The sequence below is a fragment of the Pelecanus crispus genome, chromosome 8 (genome assembly GCF_030463565.1).
Source record: "Pelecanus crispus isolate bPelCri1 chromosome 8, bPelCri1.pri, whole genome shotgun sequence".
NCBI lineage: Eukaryota > Metazoa > Chordata > Aves > Pelecaniformes > Pelecanidae > Pelecanus > Pelecanus crispus.
The window spans coordinates 22,826,980-22,848,485 of NC_134650.1; the positions used below are offsets into that span (position 1 = coordinate 22,826,980).

At 37.8% G+C, this 21,506-nt stretch overlaps 1 protein-coding gene across 1 annotated transcript in view; it reads left to right on the forward strand.

Moving 5' to 3' along the window:
• The window catches only part of ANKHD1 (ankyrin repeat and KH domain containing 1), a 117,697-nt gene that overhangs the window by 6,624 nt on the left and 89,567 nt on the right, over positions 1 to 21,506 (forward strand). Inside the window, exon 2 of the mRNA XM_075715769.1 lies at positions 8,700 to 8,853. Within this exon, the coding sequence (XP_075571884.1) occupies positions 8,700 to 8,853 (154 nt within the window). The remainder of the gene's footprint in view (positions 1 to 8,699; positions 8,854 to 21,506) is intronic.

Genomic DNA, 21,506 nt, shown 5'->3' on the forward strand with positions numbered 1-21,506 from the left:
TACTAGGAAACGTTCTCAATTTTTGCAGTATTGTGCATCGTCTGTTCAAATGCATATAGAAAACACTACCATGAAACGTAAATACAAGAATTTGCCCTGTGCTGGATCCTGTTACTTAATTGCTTTTCATGGGATGAGACCACTTACTCATTTTTGTCTTTTTAAAGAGGGAGTCATGCAGATTTTTTTTTTTTTTCAAACTTCTTTTAATCTTTAGCTCTTCTAAAGCATCCCAGAATCTGAAGGAAAAGTGTCCTAGACTGAGAAGGGCTACTCATGGTTGAGTTACTCTGTTGTGTTTGTCAGAATACTGGTGGTGAGGAGGAAAGTGTGTGGCTGGCTCTTCTGACCAGGGGAGGTTTTGAAAGCTACCTAACAGTGTATCTGTCCTGCAGGAAAGATTATTCCCTGTCTGTCAAATAAAAAAAAAATGGATGTTTTACTGGCTGATGAACAGTGGGCCAACTGAAAAGCACCTCTGTGGTTGTTTTAACATTTCATGGGTGTTAAGTTTCAGCTAGGTCTGTAAGTTATTCTCATTTGCCTTCAGTAAAACATAAGAGATTACTCATTAACTAATTAAAATCCCTGACCCTGCTGAACTCTTCCCTTTCCAAAATCATGAATAAAACTAATGGTGTCATGTGGTGGGCAGGTAGTAAATCAGTCTTATTTCAAACCAAGGGAAAATAGGAGATCAGCTTTCAGGGCTGAATGGTCTACTTCCAAGCCATGTTCCTCAATCATGGTGGCTTCAGAGCATCACCTGTTCAGAGCATGTGTTCATCTGCAGTGTGACAAGGTAGCCAGGGAAAAAGAGAGTCTATGAAGTGGATGCTTAACATTTAGCATTTGTTAGGGTAAACTCAATACGTTAAATAAATGTACACCTTTTAATTGTTTTTCTAAAATAGTTATATTTTAAAGCCCTTTTACTGCTACATCTTGAGGTTTCAGTGGATCGTATTTTAGATAGGGATCTCTGCTGTCTTATTCATTCTCACAGTTTCTTTTAAATGGCTGACTGATGGATCAGAAGTTACATTATGTTTTTTGCTGGTTTTGCAGTATTAGAGCACACACAAACCTGTTTATACAGGCCTTGAAAAAATAGCTACCACTAGCCTCAGCTCTGAGAATAGTAGAAAACCCAGTATGATTTTCAGTTTGGTATAAGCCTCTAGATAACTTAATTAGTCACTTTAAATGTTGAGACTCCTCTCTGTCTGAAACATATAGGTTGTCCTGGGAACAGATTATTGAATTAGTAGACTGGGCTACATTCATTGGATCCACTTGTATGATTTTTTTGAGCACGGTGTCCCTTTGGATTGACAAGAAATCTTAAAAGGTCATTCCCAAGAAGGTGGCTTAGAATACTTGCCATCTTGGATGGATGTGTGCTTTTACATCAACAAACAAATGCATTTGTTCATCTTCTGTTTCAAAGTTTCCTTTACTTTTTTTTAATGCTTGGGATTTAACGCTTGAGCAAGGATCTCACCCTGAAAGCCCTGGCTAAAATGATGCAACAATACTGTTTTATATTCCAATAAATCAGAATATTGAGCTACACCTGCTGTTTCTTGGTTTGAGGTGAGAGAAGAAGAGAGGCTGTTTCTGCAGGATTATTAGATGGAAAAAACAGGGGGCAGGATGGAAATCTTAAAGCACGTGGACAAGATAGAGCACTGAAAACATGATTTAGAGTGGACTGAGGCAGAATACATGAAAATAAGGCGTGCTTAGTGTAAGTGATGCTTATTTTGGTAAGGTTTACTGGTCTCCATTCAATGGTTTTCTTCAGTATGAAGACTGTATGTCAAGAACAGGCACTTGATTTACTTCAGTTGTCAGTTCCAGTTCTGTAAATGGCAGCTCCTTGCTGCAAAAGATTCTCTTGTACATCAGGAAAACTTAGTCATAATTATTTTTGTTTATCAGACATTGAATATGTGGTGGCTGCTGGCTGTTTTTAACAGGCTTTTTTTTTTTTTCAGTAGTGACTGAATTGAGTAACGCTTTCTTTTCTGCTATACAGAGAAACTTTTTAATGTTGTCAGCCTCAGTTTTTTTGGAGGGTTATCTGGGGGTGCAGTTATATCTTGGGCTTATTGTTGTGGAACAGTGTTTTAATAAAAATAAATTGGAGATTTCTTGTTTGTGGAAGAACCATAAATCAGACAGCTCTGTCCAGAGGCATATGTTAAGGTGTAGTTTGTAGTATTCAAAACTACTTAAATTGGCGTAAGGATATCTAGTGTCGGTTGATTACTTAAGAGAGAAATTAGGTAAGTGGTTAAATTTACATGAACCATTTGACAGGCACTTGCTCATGAATACCCGCTTATGCGTTTAGTATTAGTGCAAGAAAATGGAAAACCCAGGATCAACAATCTCTGGCATGGAAGAATAGTACCATAAAACATTAATTCTGATATATTGTTTTATCTGCATGTTTCAAATACTAGCCATAATTTTGAGAATTGGCTAGTGACTTTGGGTGCCAGGCTTGAGATACTTTGATGGGGCCAGACTGAGCAGAGAGGAGCTGCCATACAAATTTCAGGCCTCTCTCCTAGCTAGTTGTCTCGCCCATCGTTTTAGTCAGCTTAAGTTAATGCTGAGATCAGTTTAAGTGTGTGCTAATGCATCAAGAACATACGGCACAATTTTATACATGAATGTCAGACTTCTGGACCACACTGTGTGTGTGAAAGACACTTTCCTTGTCTTCAGTGACAAAGCATATAATTGTGTCCATCTTGATTTACACTGTATCTATAGCAGCATTTGCAAAATGAACCCGTGTTCTGAAATGAACTTAGTATGACCGAGATCCTATACCTGCTTGTTTCACTATCTGATAATTGCTTAATATATATTGGAATAAAGGCTGTCCTTTAGATAATCCTGCCTCAAGTTAGTCAACTTCCTGTTGTAATTAGAGCTAAATAGATTTGCACCCCTTCTCTCCCCCACCCTCCCAGTCTAATTTACTGCCTACAAAACTGTTGTAGACTGTGAAGCTAAGGCAGTGTGCAAGTACTAACAGCTCTGCTTAAATGTGGGGGGCAGGCAGTCAGTTGGGTTTGTAGCCTCGCAGGGAGCTGAGCTGATCTAATGGCTTGCTATTCCCAGAAGAATAATGTTCCAGCTTAGCAGACCCCTTTGTAAGTCCATGAAATTCAGTAAAGTGGTAGAAAATTATTTTCTTCCCCCTGCTGCCAGGTTTTCTCCCTTTTTGATGTGTTAAATCAACACATGAGAGCCTCTGCTAGCTGCCTGACTTGCCACAAGATGAACAGTGACTGGAAATGATGCTTCAGATACTTTATGCTTTCTCTATTGAGGTGGGAGTGTCCCCAAGCACCCTGTAACTCCCCTGGGTTGTTCAGATGCTTTGTAATCAGAAGATCTGTAGGGCCAGCGCTGGAAGATAATCTCTTGGCAATTCACAGATCTTAGTGGTTTCTGTCTTCTTGGGCTGAAACTTTTTATTGAAGAAACTGTCTTCAGAAATTACAGTTCAAGCCTAACAGAGTGGGTATAGTCTTATGTCATAAATTATGCCTGAGTTATTATTTACATTGATTGTATATGGTTCCTATGTACTGACTCTGAAGTGCTTCTCTGAAATGTTTCTTTTCTTTCTCTAGCTTTGAAGTGCCAAGAAAAGCCAGTGTACCGAGATCTCACTGAAAGGTTTTGTGAAAATACCTGCATTTGTGTGTGGTTTTCCCTCTTCCTTTACCCCATCTCTTGAAACTGAAATAGTAATGCCAGGAGGATACCTTAAGTAGGTGCAAACATGTTTGACTGGCATGACTGGGTTGGGGGAGGGCAATGTTGAAAAGTACATCTTAAGGTAAACCGAAGCCAGGCCTTTTGCTGGTGTGAAGAGTCTACTCCAGGGGTGTAGTGGTGCACTTGCCACAGGAAGCTCCTAAGAGTGCCATATCAATGACAAAGTCCGTCACTTTATGTTCTCCTTGGAATGATTATTTTTAATAGTTTTGAAGCTGACATTCTTTATATGTGGAATTTAAAGGGGTTTGATGTAAAATTTGAAATACAAACTCATTTTCAGTCTTAACTTAGTGCTATGGTATCTGATGTCCTCTCAGTATTCCCCAAACTTTTAGAGCAGGATTACAAGTAATCAGATACTAGCATTCAGTGTGATAAAAAACATGACAACATAAACTGTTAGAAGTTGGGTTTATCAGACAAAACCACAGTATCTTTGTACTGTGATCCTAATACAGCATTGCACATCTTGTTAATTATGGAATTAAAACAGTTAAATGTAGATGATCTATTTCAACTTCGTAGGCATGAACTTTCAGCCTGATCTACAGGCCTGTATTATCCTTAAGGAAGCCAAAGTCCCTCTGCATATATTCAGATGTATTTAGACCTAAGTCCAAATTGAATTGCTATAGAAATAATTAGGAAGGGTTACCTAACACAAAAGAGAAAATCAGGTAGTCGTTTATTTGCATAATAAATAGGAGTTCAGCAGTCCCAGTCAAGGGCTCGGGTCCTCTTTTTTGTAGATGTTTCACAAACACAGAGCAAAGAGTATTGTTACCCCAGAAAAGTGTTCATAGCTGGGGGTGTATCTGGAAAATGCAAGTTCAAGGAAATGATTTAATAGCAGCTTTCACTTTCCTATCAACACTTTTTTGTGAAGATAGTCTTCCCAGAAGTACTAGTTTGGCACAAATGGAAGGAGAAGGTAGAATGAGCAGCGTCTGCTGCTGCCCTTGCCTGCAGTAGGAGGAGAGAATGGTGCTGGTACAGCTACAGTAGGAAGCTTTTTCCATCGTCTGTAGCCTGTCAGTAACGGGCTGTTTGTGAGCAGGCCCAGGCTATTCTGGGAAAAGTACTTTTTTTGCAGTAATGCAACATAGGAAGGATCAGTTTAGACTTAGTATTAGAAATGTGTTTCCACACCCTGTATGTCATTGCCCGTCTTGCAAGAATTGCTAGTGTTAGTTGTGATGTTAGTACTTGCAAAGTTGGCTTTACATACCCCTGACCTGAGGTAAACTCAATCGTGGTATTAACATATAAATACTGATGTAGTTGTGTCCAAATAGCTGTGAATGTAGCTGCTTTGGAGGGAGGAACCAGTGGTGTAACTGGATCTGCAGAGCTGTGAGGCTGCTACAGTCCTTGGCAGAACTTCAGGAAAGGTCCATCGTTGCTGTGGATGAGTGTAAAACACGATGGTGTAGTTAAGGAGGCTGATGTTCAGCACCCTGTCCTCAGGTCCCGTGCACCTAGCAGCTTTTTTGGTTTTTGATTGGGAATTACTCCTACTTGCAGTTGGTTTGGCAGTTAGAATAATGTCTTGAATCCATGTGTTCCTAATGAGCCTTACCAAGTAAGATGCTTATTAACTGCCCAAAGCAGCTCGCAAAATAATCCAAAAATAGCACAGTGACTGGTTACTCTATCGCTTTGCTACAGATCTGATTAGGATAGAGCAGAGTGCCTAAATTTTGCAACGTGAGCAGTGTATTAAGTCTTCCAGGAATGCTGACACGTAATCTGATGGCTTTTGTTTTGGTTTTTTGAAGTTTATTTTTTGTTTAAACAGAATTTGTTTGACATGTTTGGGGTAGTTTGTTTTTTGGGTTTTGGTGGGTTTTTTTTTTTTAATTATTGTGATCATTGCAGGTCACTTCAATTCACAAGAGACATCTGGTTGGTTAGGTAATTTCTTACTCTGCTATTAGTGATAAGGTATCCAACTGTTAATCCTCTCTAGCCTTATCTTAGTGTGTGAGAAACTGCATCAATTTACAGAAGGGTCAGATGTTCTGACTTGAAAATGCATTGAAACTTGTTCTGGGAGACTGGCAATGGTACAGCTATTTTAACATTTTGCATATGGATTTTCAGTATTTTCAAACTCAAATTATATTTGTATTGTGGGTATGTTATTAAGCTCTTACTAAAAATCAAAACAAAACCTAAAAATTCATACTCAACATGTGCAGAAATAATGAAAGCAGCTGCCTTTTCTTGCTGTGATACAAAAATAAGATGAAAATACTGTATATGAAGCAAGATTTTTGTGTGAGACTTTAAATGTGTGAGGTGTCTGGAAGTACAGTTGCAAACCTAAAGAAGAGCTGAAAGGCAAAAGGCAGTAGGAGTTAAAAAGAATGGTGAAAAGAACAGACTGCACCAGTACTACCTAGCTTGTACCCTAAGTAAAAGCTGTGTCTGTAATTTGCTTTAATAAGTAGTGTTAATAATCAGTGTTAAAAAGACAAACTTTTTTAGAGGTTCCTGTAAGCAAAATCTACTTTCTATTGCGGGGAGAGAGAATTCTTCACAAGTTGATAGAGTATTTGTGAATGGTGAATTAACACTGATTTATGTTCAAGACGTGTGTTGTTGTAGGTTATGTCCTATAAATATATACAAATGAACTTGGGGTGGCAGCAGTTGAGGAGAAAATGATCCATATCTTTTTATGAAGTGTCAAAAAATGAAGTTTTAAAACTTGCAGTGGGAAGCTTCTGGAAGGCTGATGCAAGGCTGATGTACTTACCTTTGGGTGTTGTCATGCTTTTCCTGAGGCTGAAAGTTAAGGCTTGCAAGAAGGCGCTTTGTTTCTTCATTATTTGTTGTTCATAAGTGCAGTTGCTTCAGTGGTGGGTAGCATTTTTACCCCTTTTGGTATGTCTTCAAAAGGGAGGACTGCTGTTAAATTTAGTGTTGTAATTGAAAAAGAAAAAAAAAAGGCTATTAGCATGTAATAAAATTTCTTGTATGTAGTTCTCAACTATACATAAGAATAGTCACTTATGCATACAGTGGGATTTTCTACTGGTCACCAGGTCACATAAACATTGTTGCAATAGGAATAATGTTTGTAATATATTGGTGAGGCAAAGTGCCTCGTGTAATCTTGAGGGAGGAAAAAAAACCCCTGAAGTACTCCTGTAGATAAGGGTGAATTTTTCCAGAAGTCAGTTTTGCATCAGAGCTTGAGTTCTGCAGAGGTGAATCTTACTGTAGGGATACATTTTGGTGTGAGTTTTAAATAAGTTTGTAGTAGTTGTGAGTTTTGTAGTAAAAATGTGTATCGCTGGTTTAGGTCACTAATTTTCTGCTTCTTTAATGCTTCGCTCTTTCTTGTAGTGACAGTTCTCTTATTTTAGGACCGTTGTCTGCACTAATCTAGAAATCTTGCTTCTTCAGCCCCTAAATCATAGTCTGCTGTCTTAGCGTTAATATTTGTGCCTTGGCACATAAGATACAGTACCTGAAAGCTAGCCAATATCATGCGTATCCACTGAGATGTGGAACTCATGTTCTGTGTTCCTAAAACCCATTCTTTCTCCCTGATGCCCATTGTATTCATATGTTAACACTGCATTTTACTGGCCACCCGCGGATTGGCTTGGACAAACTGGAATAGTATTAGAGAACACTTACGTGTATCAAAAAGGGGAAGAAATTAACACAAGTTGCTGTTGAATAGCAGTGCTTTATGTAGCTCTCCAGGCTCATGTTAACATTCTTCACACAATGGGGCACTTAATGGGTTTGCAGATGGCCTGATTTGATTTTTTTTGAAATATAAACTATCCCTTAAGGAGTTGTGGGGTGTTGTGTGATAGGGCTGAATATGATGATAGTTTACTGCTGGTGGGAGAAAGATGGGGGGAAGTATTAGGGGAAAACAGAGAAAGGAAGATGACACTGGGGCATGAAGTGGGAAAGGGCAGCAATGTTTGTATAATGAGCATGTCTTATTTATACGGCATATTTAAGGCACTGATAGTGTTGAACAGATAATGCCTAATTATGAAATAGTGGTTTTATCTTAAAATATTACTGAAAATAGAGGAAATTATGTCTGAACTTAGGACAGATTCTGAAATGTTCTGCTCTCATTAGAGTATGAGTCAGGTATCCTCCTTGTTTACTCTGGCAAGCTGTCATAAAACTACAGTGTGTTATGTTGAGTAATTCCATGAGCTTGTATTTGGAGATCATGTGGGCCACTAGTGGGACGGCATTATTGCTGCTCAGTTGGAATACCTGCTTGCTGAATTGTTCTACTCTATCTGTTCTTGTCTAGAAAACATTAATGAACCGGGGTAACACTAAGTGCCAGCTTGGAAACACATGTTTTGGCTTTGAATTTTAGTCAACTATTGTGTTTCTACTCAAAACAAACAAAATCTTTGTGCTACATTAGTTGAATTTAATTTTAAAATAGAACTGAAAGGCATCTTGGGAAACCAAACCTCAGATAGGTTCAGCTGTACCAAAGCCATTACTGATGGCTTTTTTTAATAACAAGATAGACAGACTTCTGGTGATAAAGGTGCTACAGCCTCTTGTGGCAGTCTGTTTTGGTGATTAACGGTCCAAACATGCATAACATTTTTTCAATATTTAATCTGAGTTGCCCTTGCTGTAGTTTAAGATCTTGTTAATTGTAATTTTTACAAAAAACAGTTTTTCATGTAGAGTTTTTTCTTTTGTGGTTTTAACTACATTTTCAGTGAGTTGACCAGATGATTTTTACGGTTGTGTCCTATAATCCATACAGTTAAAATATGATTGTGATAGTACAGTTAAATTATTTTGTGTTTTTTCTAATATTTTAGATCTAGTATAAAACTTCAAAAATGGTAAAATTATTTTTCTAACTTGACAAACAGGTTGAATCATTTATTTTGGACCAAGAAGATCTTGATAACCCAGTACTGAAAACCACATCGGAGTTATTCTTATCAAGTGCTGCAGAAGGTACAGACTTGAGAACTGTGGATCCAGAAACACAAGCAAGACTAGAAGCCTTACTGGAGGCAGCAGGTACTTTCTTTGTATAGTTTTTTTTCTGAACCTAACTTGCACACAGATCTGGCAACCTGTAAATTTTGACCCTGGTGAAATATTCACAAGTCTGGAAGTTTACCGTGATGATGGGGAGCAGAATGTGGAAAACAAGCTCATACAGGTGTTGAGGGTTACTTGGTCCACTCTTTCTGTACATATAAATTTAGAAAAGTTAATTTGAATTAGATGGTATTTCATTGACCAAATGATACTATGTGTTACCAGAGGGAGGATTAAAGGGGAGAGAATGGAAGGAAATAGACTTGCTAAAATGACATTTTTTTCTGCTGCTTTGGTTAATATATAATTATTAATTCATTACTCCAGAAATTTACAGGTGAAATACTTATTTCTCTGTTTTGACTTCCACAAAAATATTTTTCCATTCTGTAGTTCTGAGGTTGTTGGAAAATACATATTTAATATTCATGCTTCAGAACCAGACTAGATGAACATAGTGCTACTGCATTTGTTACTTTTATAGTGAAAGCTTGACTAATTAAAGTCTTTCTAAGGCTTGTGAGTCAGGTGTTTGCAATGGATTTGAAAATTATTTGTCAGTTTCAAAATTCTAAGGACAAAAAGATGTAAAAACTCTTTGAAACAAATCCTGTTTGATCATTATGGGTGCATACTCAGACTAGTAGTAGTGTGCTGAAATCAGAGTTTTCAGACTTTAGCTTTGAACACATGTAAGAGCTAGATAAAATAGCATTTATTTGCAGGTATTTAGATATAAAGCTATGTACAGTCTTAAAGGGGACCTTCATTCTGAGGAAGCAAAGGGGGCAAGGGATTCAGGCTTTGGGTTCTCTTTGCATTTTGAATTTGAAAAAAAATGCAACTTACAACATAGCGTAGCTTTTGTCAACAGAAAGTTGCAGCAGCCTAATTAAACGTGGTCCCCTAAAATTATTCTAACCTGATATAACTCTTGGGGACCAAACTTTGCTTTGCAGGGAAGATAGACTTTTTCTGGAATACTCTGGACACTAAGAGAAGTTGAATAATCTGATCCCTTTTAAAGCACTCTTTAAAATGAAAATCAGTTGCAGTTTTGCTTATGTACCTGATGACTGGTGTGTCCTAAAATGTATTGCTAGCTTTATAAATCAACAGTGGAGATGTCTGGTGGCTAGTGTTATGAGGGCAGTTAGTCTCCGAGGTGTGTGCTTACATCTAGGGTTGCAGTGTTCAAAATGATTTCTCGGTATTTAACAAATCTAGGAGATACCATTACTTCTTGTAATGCCTGTGAGAATGCTTTTGTTAGATTTCTTAGTAGTAGTTGGACACTTGTCCCCAGGATTAGATGATTTGTTTTTAATCGGAGGTTTACACGCTTTGATTCTCTCAGTGCTTGGAGTAGGGATGTAGAAAACAGGCAGAACAGAAGGAATCTGGAAAGAAGAGCAAATAAAAAAAAGAGTGCTTTTGTTTGGTGGCTCTATCTCCCTCTGTCAAACTATTGGACAAAATTAATGCCACTTGATGAATCTGTGAGGTCAAAAGACTGAAAACACTCTAGAGAAAGTCCTCTAGTTAAGCAGTACTTGTCTTTCCCACTGTGAATTTGAACACTAAAAATATCATTAGGCTAACCTAAAGGAGACACTGAGAATCTCTTAGTTTATTAATAAAAGCCATAATTTGAAAGTGATTGAAAGAGAAGCTAGTGTTTCTGGGAGATGTTCTAATATCTTCACTCGATTTCTCTGGCTGGTTTGGCTGAAAATACACTTTCTAACCTTAAGTGAGCTTCTAGGTTTTCATCATGGCAACAAAGTGGCCTAGTGTTGGGACTTCATATTGTTTTGCAGTTTGGCAAAAGCAAGTGATTTCTCCTTTTATTTTAGTCACATTTTAGTCCCCAGCATTAAGGTTAGCTTGCAAAAGTAGATGGCAGAACTGTTGCTCAAACAAGTAGTGTAGCTACGGCCTTGTCTGATGTGGTTTCCAGGGTAGCTTGGCCTTTGTTGTGATGATCGCCTCTCCTGTGGGAGGCTTGATTCTGACTTAGAACATAGAGGAAAATCGGTCTTGTGTTCAGTGTCTCAGATTTCTTAGGGTTTCTCACATGCAGGGTTCATGGCTGCGTTGTTAGGATCTTAATGAGTATGACTTGCAAAACTAGTTTTGCTCATTCTTCATGAATCCTTTAATGCTCAGATCTCGCATAGACATGGCATTTATTAATTCTGGAAGGTAACTACTAGCAGCTGCAGCCAGATGGGATGATGTTTTTCAAATTACTTATGCAGAAGTGGTTTTCAGCCATTGCATTCTTTAAGATTTGTGGGTGTTTTGGTTTTAAGTAGCTGTCTTGATTTGAGAGCCAATTAGGCCTGCATATCCAAGTGTAGAGGCCAGAGGTTAGTTGAACTGCTTAAAAATGTTTCTATACATTATATTTACCCATCATAAGAGTGCTGGATATTTTTTTGCAGTTCAGCTTGTTTATTGTGTTTCCAAGAGGACTTATAAAATATTTTATGGTTTTGAATGCTGAGGGTGACAGCCTTAAGTAGAATTTCTAGCAAGAGGGTTGTGCCTTACCCCCCCTAACATAACAGCAAGTATACACATACATACATGTACACGTGCACACAAACAGTGGTTATATTCCTTATGTTTACTTAGGTCCTCTGAAAACCTGGCTGATTAGCTTTAGTTTGGACAACCATACTTACTTCTGTGATCTGTTTAAGCAAAGCACAGGCACTTTGTTAGTGAACGACTCTCTTTAAACAACTGTCAGTGATTGTATTATTTCACAAAAAAAATAGTTTTACATTCTGAAGACTGAGACTTCACTGTTCTATGAATGTCATAAATATGAGTTGTTTTCATCTTCAGAAATTGAAGATAAATTAAAACAATTAAATCCTGTTCTTTGGGAAGGTATCCTAAACAAACCAAACCTTTTGTATACCTTCCTTCAGTTTAACTCCTAGTAGCAAAGAAGGGATTTATAGGTAAAATAACTTATGGAAAGAGAACCATACTGTTTGGAGATGTTTCCATTTTTCAGACTGTGATTAAACAGATTCTTAGTATTCTGACAGTGGATTCGTGTTCTGCACCAGAAACATTCGGCTCTACTGTTAATTAGGGTACTGTTGATTTCTTAAAATAATATTCCAGCTCTGAAGAATCATGGTTCTTTTTTGAATCTTCAGTAAGGTTGCCTGTTAAATTTCCTTTTTAGGGACTGTAGTTGACTGCTGGAGGATGAGAGCTCTTTGCTGCTGTGAATGAATGGTTATAGTGTTCAGAGCTCTTCTTGGCAGGTTACTCAGTGGGTTCCTCAACACATGTTCTTAAAAGGGCAAACTCGCCTCTAAAGAGTTGGGGAAAGTTTGACAGGTTAAAAAGCTGTTTCATTTTCTAGTACCATCTTTTGTAGGCATCAGGAAGGGAAAACGACTTGCTTATATAGTGCAGGCCTCTTTCTGCAGTACAGGTTGTTTCTTAAAGAGCATGGAGAAAGGTGTTGGTTGAAGTGTGTGGTCAAATAGAAATCCTGGGTGCCCGTTCAGGGTATTCTGCACCCAAAACACAGAATTCCACAGAAAGTTGCAAAATGTCAAAATGTTAGTCCCTGCAGTTAAAATACCCTGTTTGTAGTGTTTCAGCATGGTCTTCCTGAGTTTTCTAGGAAGTGATGTAGAACGTTACTGAACTGATTTTTAACTTGAGAAAGTAGCTTGGGTGCCTGTATCCTTAGCAGCAGATCTTTTGAGCATGTCCCTTCTCAATCTGAATGTTGACTCACTTTGACAACGAAGCATCAAAAAACAGATGCAGAAGAAAGTGGTAAAGAAGCTTTGTCTAGCATTGGAGCACTTGATACTCCCATTAAGTATCTACGCAGGGAGGAGTTTAGTTACCAGTGAGTGCTTCAGAAGTTCTACTGTTGTTTATAGGAGGCTTGTGAGGAAAATCAGAGTATTTTGGAGAGGAACCATGTTTAGCCAAGGGTTTACTTATTGAAACAGATGTGAGTAGTCCATCCTTTTGTTCAAACAGGGAGCAGAGTTATTTCAACAGAAAAGAAGAATGTATATAAAAGATTAAAGGTGACTAGAGACCCTCAAGTAGATGGTTTGGTGTATTTGAGACTCCAAAGTCTCAAATAATTAAATTTGATTTAATAAACACACTGGTTAAATGCAGTGTAAAAGGTGAAAGAGAAATCTAGTTTTAGTAACAAGTATCTGTTAATACCTGGTGAATTTCAGTAGTTGATTCAGGCATGAGAGCCTGGTACTGCTCTTTGGAAAGCTGGTAGGATGAAACTGGGGGGTAAACAGTTTGTGTGTTCTGGAACTGGGGAAGGCAAAAAGTGGAAGTAATCACCTACTTAGTGGAAATACAGAACACAGGTCAAAATATGAACAGGCCCAGATAAAATCTGCCTGCTTTAGGATAAACTGAAAGGATAGGGTGAGATTCAGCAATTGTAAAATTGAATGCTTCGCAGTATGTGTTTCTCTCTGTATTTACTCAGTTGCCAAGCTGTTGACCAGACCTGCTTTTTTTTTTTTTTTTTTTGGTGATGTGACCAAACCCATTCATTATTCACTAACAGCAAGGGGTTTTTTGATTAAAATAAAATAAATTATATTTGTTTCCCCAAACATTAGAGGGCTAGAATGTGACAAGATAGGCCTGTGATCTGGCACTACCGGGGAGTGAGCTGTGGTCTGAAACACCAGTTCAAAAGAGGCACAGCTTGCTTTCATCCTGCATCAGAGAGACCCCTTAGAAAGTGTCAGAGACTGGGCTAGATAAATTATTTGATCATGTTGTTTATGATCAATAAGATTTATGTGTGGACCTGGTGTTTCTTTTCTTAGGGTTGATGAGTAGCTTGTGATTTAAATGGAGGTGGGCATCTAATCCATTAGAAACTTAACCTCTGAAGGATTATCCAAGCTCCACTTCAAACTGTAGAAATTGAGGGCTGCAGAAAATGGACAATTCATGTTTGTCAATTTGGTGGCTGCGCCTCTGTGCTCATGGAATGTAACAAATACATTTCTGGATCTGTATTGGTATTTTTGAATAAAACAAGGAAAAACAGGGTCGTTATTGGGGGGAATCTGAGAGAGGATTGCTGGGATTTGAGCAAAGGTGGAACTTTATTGTAAAAATAAAGTGTCTAGCAGCCTTCAAAAGCCTTACCTTAGTCCAACTATTTTGACTGTTGTTTGTTTTTTTTTTTTTTCTTAAGAAAGAAAGGTGTTTCACCCTAGTTTGATCTAATGTGAAATACTTTGTTATATGGATGCAGTATATGGATCAAATAAGAGAAACAGTTTTCATTACGAAAGTTTGAACAGGCTTCATTCTAGGTGTTTGTTTAGAGACCAAAGTTGTGCTACTGCCAAAATCACCACTGTCTTGTTAACTGGGAAACTTTTGCATTTTGAGATACTGACACATTACAGTGACTTGCTCATTTCCTTTCTTTACTGTCTAAAGATTCAGAGTGGGAAGGAATATATGGTATGTGAAACACTGATGTGTTGTGCTTTTGAGTAAGTTGGATAAACTGTCTAAGTTTTGTGCATGTAATTGAATTATTAATATATTTCTCTGAGGTTTTGCATGATTAAAATATTTTTTTCTAATCTAGTAGGCCTTTAGATTAGAAAAAGTCTAGTCTAATCCTGCTCGTAGTCAAATTAACTTCCATACTTTGAAAGTGCATTGGATGTACCAGCATCATATTTTTTGGCTGTTTTTCCATTGGATTTTGCTGTGAAGAACAGTTTCATTGTAGTAACGCTTAAATTGATGCTTTTAGGTATCAGACAGCTAAGTTATCTTACCAGATCTGAACGCTATGCTTTTGGAATTCTTTGGCAAAGATGATTCTGAGATTGTAACTTTTCCTCAGCAGGGATGGGGAGTGGGAAGAGATGAGACCAAAAGTTACGAGTTTTAATTTGCGAAGTATTAAAATTGGCCAAGGTAGTCCTCAATCTCTTAAGTTGCCTGCATATTTATGTACATCTTTCTGTCTAATCTCAGAGGTCATTGTTAATCGGCCAGTGCTTTATGACCGTACCTTAAACAACTTGTGCAGTTCTCCTTTTAACATGATTTTTTCAAAGTCCTGGATATATTTTTTTATCAACTCTACTTCTCCTTTCTATTTTATTTCTGTCATATTTTATTTTTCATGCATGTTGGGTTCTTCTGCAAGATAAAAATCCCCTTTGTTCTCCTGTTCCATTATGGGGATATTCCTGGTTAAAAACTTTTTTCCATTCAGTATTGTTTTCAGGACTTCTTGTTATATTAGTGGTTGGAGTAGCCTCACCCAAAGAGGGAAAGTAGGGAGGGTTTGGGCAGGAGAAAAGCAGTGCTTTCTTGACAGTTCTGTGTAATGCCTGAATTGAGATGGAATTTAGCCTGTACCAAGAGGAGATCCTACTCTTTTTTTTTTTCACATGTATGCTTCCTTATCCATCAAAGTGAAAATAATCATGTTCAGGCTTTGCAGTGGGGTGCAGAAGCTTACACTGGGCTTTGTGCTACTGCTGGCAGTCAGCTTAGAGCTAGCTGTGTGGTACTGTGGTCTGTACCAGGGCGCTGGTACCCCTTATGGGATACAAGAGGTCTGTTGTGGGACAGCTACTAAGACTCTTGTTTGTTGACAGTACATTGAAGCAAGCTTTTGTTTTGGTTGTATGAGGTTTGTTCTAGAGTTGGTAAATAAAGATCTGGCATAGTGGTATTGCAGGTAAGCTAGTTATGTGGGTCTGCGATATTAATTGGGTACAGAAAAAAAATAGAACACTAGCTCAAACCACAGGTTGCTTAAAGCTAATATCTGCTAAATATTGCTGTTGACCCAAATGTCTCACCACAGAATATATTTTATTTGAGTGTGGTACAGTATTTTTGCTGTGTTCTTCTGTTTCATTCATGCATGTGCTTTCTTTCTCTAAACAGATGGCTACTGGTATGATTCTTTCTTTGTGATGCCTGTGTAAGAGGGGAGCATAGATGTTAACCTTGTGAAATGAAGCAGTTACTACACTTGCAAGTTTGAGTTCATCAAAATGTAACTCTTCTCCCTAAGTGCATCAGGAGAGTGAGGAATGAGTGAGGAGGGAGAAAAGCTTGTGTCTGTTGCTTGCATCTCCTGCAACAAGACTCTATTAATAGTTTATTTGAGAAACCTCAATTACATACACTTGGGTTTTAAGTTTGAATTCTTTATTGTTTTCTGCATTTGTCAGTCATGTAGTTTCCTTAGCAAATAATGATAAACCCAGAGTTTAGAAGTGTTCAGAACAGAGTTTAAGTGAATGCTTCATAGTGTGCAGAAAATCGGATCTGAATCTCCCCATTCAGATTCTAATTTTTTTGGTGTTCTGTAACTTAATGGTGAAGCATGGTGGCAGTAACTAGTGCTAGGCACTTGGCTCCATAGTAGACAGACTAGTAGATCAGGTTGGTAGTCTGAATGTGTAGCCACCCCTTCTGGGGCTGATTGGAAGTATACTGTGAGATGTGACGTAATTATATTGGAAGAAGGGCTGCTTTCTACCTGTTTATATAAGAGTAGCTTAAACTGTCTAGTTTGTGTGCTGTGATGGGTGTCTCAGGACATGTGAGAGGAATTAACTGAGCTCTTGTTGGCAGACCTATAATGCATTGTTCTATCAGTTTTATAATAGTATTAAATATTTGGGGTTTTTTTTTAAGTGTCAGAAGCAACAGATTATGCCGAGTCATTAACACTTTACAGTCTATGGTATAACAGGTGAATCTGCTTTTTTCAATTGGTAACTCACCTTTGACAAAATACTACTATTGTATATTTAGGAAGTAATTACAATAAACAAGTTTCTAGGAAAACAAATGGTAATATAGTATATGCATAGCATAAATGATGAAATTCTGCTTATTTCTAGAAAGTCAAGCTAGTTTTCATCAGATTAATGAAAAATAAAATTATGTAAAATATACTGCCACTCATCTTTGATTCTACTTATGGAAGCAAGTGGCTTTTGCAGTTGGGCATGAGCACCTTCATTGCCTGTTACAAATTATTTTATGCCTTTTTAAAGACCTTACTTTGAAAGCTAAGAAATGTGAAAGAACTTAAATGTCTTGATTTAAAACAAGCTGTAGTATATTAAGCTCCTTGCACAAAAATGGAGTTTATACTCTTTGTGAATATGAACTATTTAAATACTTGAGGATTTAACACATACTAGGAAACTGTAAAAAAAAAAAAAAAATCTTGCATTGCACAAATTTATCCTCATTGTATCCATCAAGAAAACACTTGCTGTGGGAACAAAAGGCACAGTGCAGTTCTGTAACAACTTTTTTCCCTGCGTAACAAGCATTATCTCTAAAATAGCAATTACTAACTTGTCACTTCGCCATCACCTTTTCCTCAAATTCTGTACAGCTTCTTAAAACTTTTTGAAAAATACCACTGAAAGAAATCTCATTAGATCTAGTTTTATCTCCTTCTCTTCCTTCTCCCCAGGCAAACTCAGCTGTGCTTGTGCCATTCTTGATGGGTGGCTTTAAGAACTGGTTAGACAAATTATGTCTAGTGCTGGAAGCTCCACAGCATGTCAAGCCAACTGGAGTCCTTAGGATGAGAAGGTTTTTCCGAGTATCAGTCCTCAGTGTTACATGATGAAATACATAACTTGTGGGCAAAGGGGGCACTAAGCTGCCTCCTGAAGAGCTTCACAAGGGAAGGAAGAAAGTTGTTGTAGTAAAGGAATTGGTGTTTTTTTTAGTGGGGTTGCTTTGGCTGCTTGTTTTGTGCATCATATCCAAGTTCAGTGTTCCCTTTTTCAATGTAGCCATCCTTAGAACCAACTTGCAGACTGTTATCTTCCTCAGTGTTCTCTTTTTTTTTTTTCTTTCTTTCTTTCTTTTAGGCTAAATAACATCAAATCTTTTTTTGCCCTTTACCCATGTTATTTAGACTTTCATCTGCTCTTGTTCTCTTCTGGAGTATGTGATCTCTGTTCTTCATAGCTTGTTGCCCCAAATTAGTCATATAACTCAACTTGAGCTCTATTGATGCATGGAGAGTAGAGTAGGAGTGTTATTTCATCTGTCCTGCAAGCTGTGCTTTTGTTTATACATCTCAGTTTGTTGTCTGCCTTTTGCAGGAGAAATGTTGGTTTACAAGTTGAATTTGACTTTAGATCTACCAATACTTTTCTGAAGAACTATTACCCGAACAAATTATTCCTCTGTGTGTGCAGTTGATTATTCTTGTGTGCATATATATATATATTTGCTGACACTTCTGTTTGGATATGTCCTTTTAAAAAGCTTCTTAAATCTGAATCACATGGCTTTTGAGTAATAGAGGAAGGCCACAGTGAGCAAGAATATTAGAACCAGCCTGGCCTGACTTCCAGTTGTCTTTGCCTTGTATTGCCAAAAACAAGCAAGCAGCATGTTTGGAAGTCTCTACAGGGAAAGGAGCATGTAGGAAGATTTAATAATGAAAAGAGGAGAAACTTGCAATGTGGCTGTGCTTTTGGCTATTAGCCTTCTCTTATAGTGAGCACACCTACTGCCTGATCTTCCTCGGCTGTAGAGACAAAATAAGAACAACTTTATGTTAGTCTTTACACAGATAAGAGCAAACACCTGGAGAGAAATAACAGAAGTTTGCTTTAGTAAAATCTTAATTGGCCATAGTTCTCCATACTTGCTATTTGAAGCAACTCCATCCAGAAGCTATCCATTGGATTAATGCTTGTTACAATTTCTCTCTGCATTGTGCTCCAAAGAAGCTCAGTAATACTTGTGCTCTGTGGTGCCATGTGTTGGATTCTGTGACCTCTGGTGGACAAAAACTCCATCTGAAGAAGCAGAGCTTCAGAGACACAGACCTGGTGAAAGTGCATCTCTTGATGCACCTGTGTCCTCTTCCATTTTTGTTTTTGAACTTTAGGAGGATGCCACAAGCAAAAAAAGATGTGATGATACTATCACAGTACCCTAGACTGTTCTTGTAGAGGGGTGGGTTTTTTTCTAATACATTAACAGTACATGGGTGTGTTCTTTCTTCAGGATGTATCATGGTAAAATAAACTCCTTATTTTCTTTCTTATTTTCTTTCTGAAGACTGTAGCATCCTGATTTTTGGTTGTTTCATACTCTGATACAGAGTACTGTGGCATTCCCAGAGATCTTATTTTCAGGATGTTTTGTTAGGCAGTGTGTATGTAATGACAGTACACTGAAAGGCTGTGGATCATCTTAGGTAGATGAGAGGTTTTATGAACAGTTTCTCAGACATTCAGTTTGAAACATGAATTTATACACAAGTCTGTGCTATACACCATTAGGGTGGTGATCTTTTCTTTTTTTTCTTTTTTTTCTTTTTTTCTTAAAGTGGCACATTTGGTCAGCCTCTGAAAACACTTGAGTATTTTGGCTTGCTTTGCCATCCTTAATTGGCATAAACTGGGGGCTAAAAGTCCATGGGCTTCTGGGTTAAGTCAATGATGTTACTGGCCCTCAGAGTTTACTCTTAGTTCTTTGCTTGAAAATGTAGAAGTATTTTCATTTTTTTTCCCCCCTCAGATAGTCACTGAGTACTGTACTGAGCCAGAGCCATTTTCTGATTCAGCAAAGCAATTACAGCCCATTTGGACTCAGTTTCCCACTGAATGCTAGAAATTTGGAGAAAAGAGTTCAAGTGGGATGTTTGCCTATAAATAGCATTGAAATGTTACTTGAGTTCTCTTCTTCCTGCATCTCTGTTATGTGTGGGGGTCATATCCTGCTGTTAGTCTCCCTAGGGGTGTGATACTTTTCCTCCATAAGCCTTAGATTACTCAAAAAGCAGAAAGTAATTTCACTCTTTTCTTCTACCACCAAATAGGTGAAAGTGTCTGTAATGTAACTTGTTTTCAAAGGTCAGAAGCCCTAAAGTAGATGAGTCTTAAAATATTTGGCTTAGTTAGAATGCTAGAAGTCAAGAATAGGAATTTTGTGCATCTTCTTCAGCGTGTATAAGTTTTTTTTATTTTTCTTTTGATGTTTCTCAGGGATATGTGGGGTTTTTCTTTGCTCCTTACCCTCTCACAGTGGAGGAGCACCATTTCCATGTTTCAGTAGCAGTCTTAGTTCTTTGAGGTGTATCTTTCAGATTCTTGGAGACAAGCAATTGTCAGACTTGAAATGAGGAAATACTAGTTTTTCTCTCTGATAAGGCATGAAAGGAAGAACCAGGAATTAAGGAATAATTGCCTATGTTATCCTTCATATTTTTCTGTAATGAAATAAACCTTGTAAATTTTTCTGTATTTGGGTGCATGAAGTAAAGAATTTATTTTTAAGCTCTCCTTGATTTCTGCTTCTGGATCCTTTACAAGTTGCTGTCTTTATAGTTGTATGGATAAATATTGTAAGCACTAAAATCTCAACTTAAATAAAATAAATACCCCAAGAGTGACTTGGGGTTTTAATACTACTTTGTGTAAGCAACCAGAAGCAATCTGCTTCCTTTTTCTTAGTCTCTAGCCTGGATCCTTCCTTGAAATACAGGAGTGTCAGAGCTGATGTCCAAAGCTCCGAATTTGGAGCCTAGCTCCTTTGGTTCTTGCTGGGGCACTCAGTAGATGACACCAATTTTTGCATGTTCATTTAGCACTGTGTACTGTCATGATCCAGTTGAGTGTGCTGGTATGTATGTGTGCCCTTGTGCTTCATTTGACAGGGTGCAAGCAGGTGACTGCCCATTTCTAGAGATGTGCTGAGTCTGCCATTTGAGCTTGTGTCCATTTGAAAGCTAAACAAAGCCAGACAAACAATTCAGCTTGTGGCTGAAGTTTTCCCTTAGCTGATCTGTAATAGTAATACTGGCAAGTGTGATACAACCAGAAGAGCATTTGTTTTAAGTGCATAAGGGTACTTGAATACTTGCTGGTGCTGTGACCCTGGAAAAGATGTTCCAGGAGGAGGTAAGCAAGGGAGTGAAAAGAAGGCTGACAATGGAAAAGGCAGCAGGCACCCGCGTAATTTACTGTGATATTGCTGCCATGACACATCTTTCTGCATGTGTATTGCTAGCTTTTATTTATGTTAAGGGTGAAAAAAAAACCCTAAAAAAAATCCCTGACTTGGTCATTCAAAAAAATTCAAAAATGAAGTGGTGATCTATTTAACTGCAATATACCTCCTATTTAGTCCTAGAGAAGCACCAAAACAAATTCACTTCCAGAGTAATGTAGGTGTTTATAAACTAGTGCTTAATCCCATCCTTGTCCTTTATAATTTGGATTGCAGTTAGCATTGTGTTTTGAGTATTCCTCTCAAATGCAAGACCATACATTCTTACAATCAAAAACGAGTTAGAAAAGGAGGACATAGTTGCCATGGGCAAGAGTGCTTTTTTTAATTTAAAAAAAAAACAAAACAAACAAAAAAAAACCCCAAATCAAACCAGAACAAACCCCAACAATTTACTGGAGCTGGTAGAATTAGCTGTTACTCTGTCACTTGTTTAATAACAATGCCTGAGTTACTGTCAGACCTTGTACAATACTGTACTAACAAGAACTAGCTCGTAGACTGAGGGAAGACAGGCAGGGTACTGTGACTTTTCAATATGA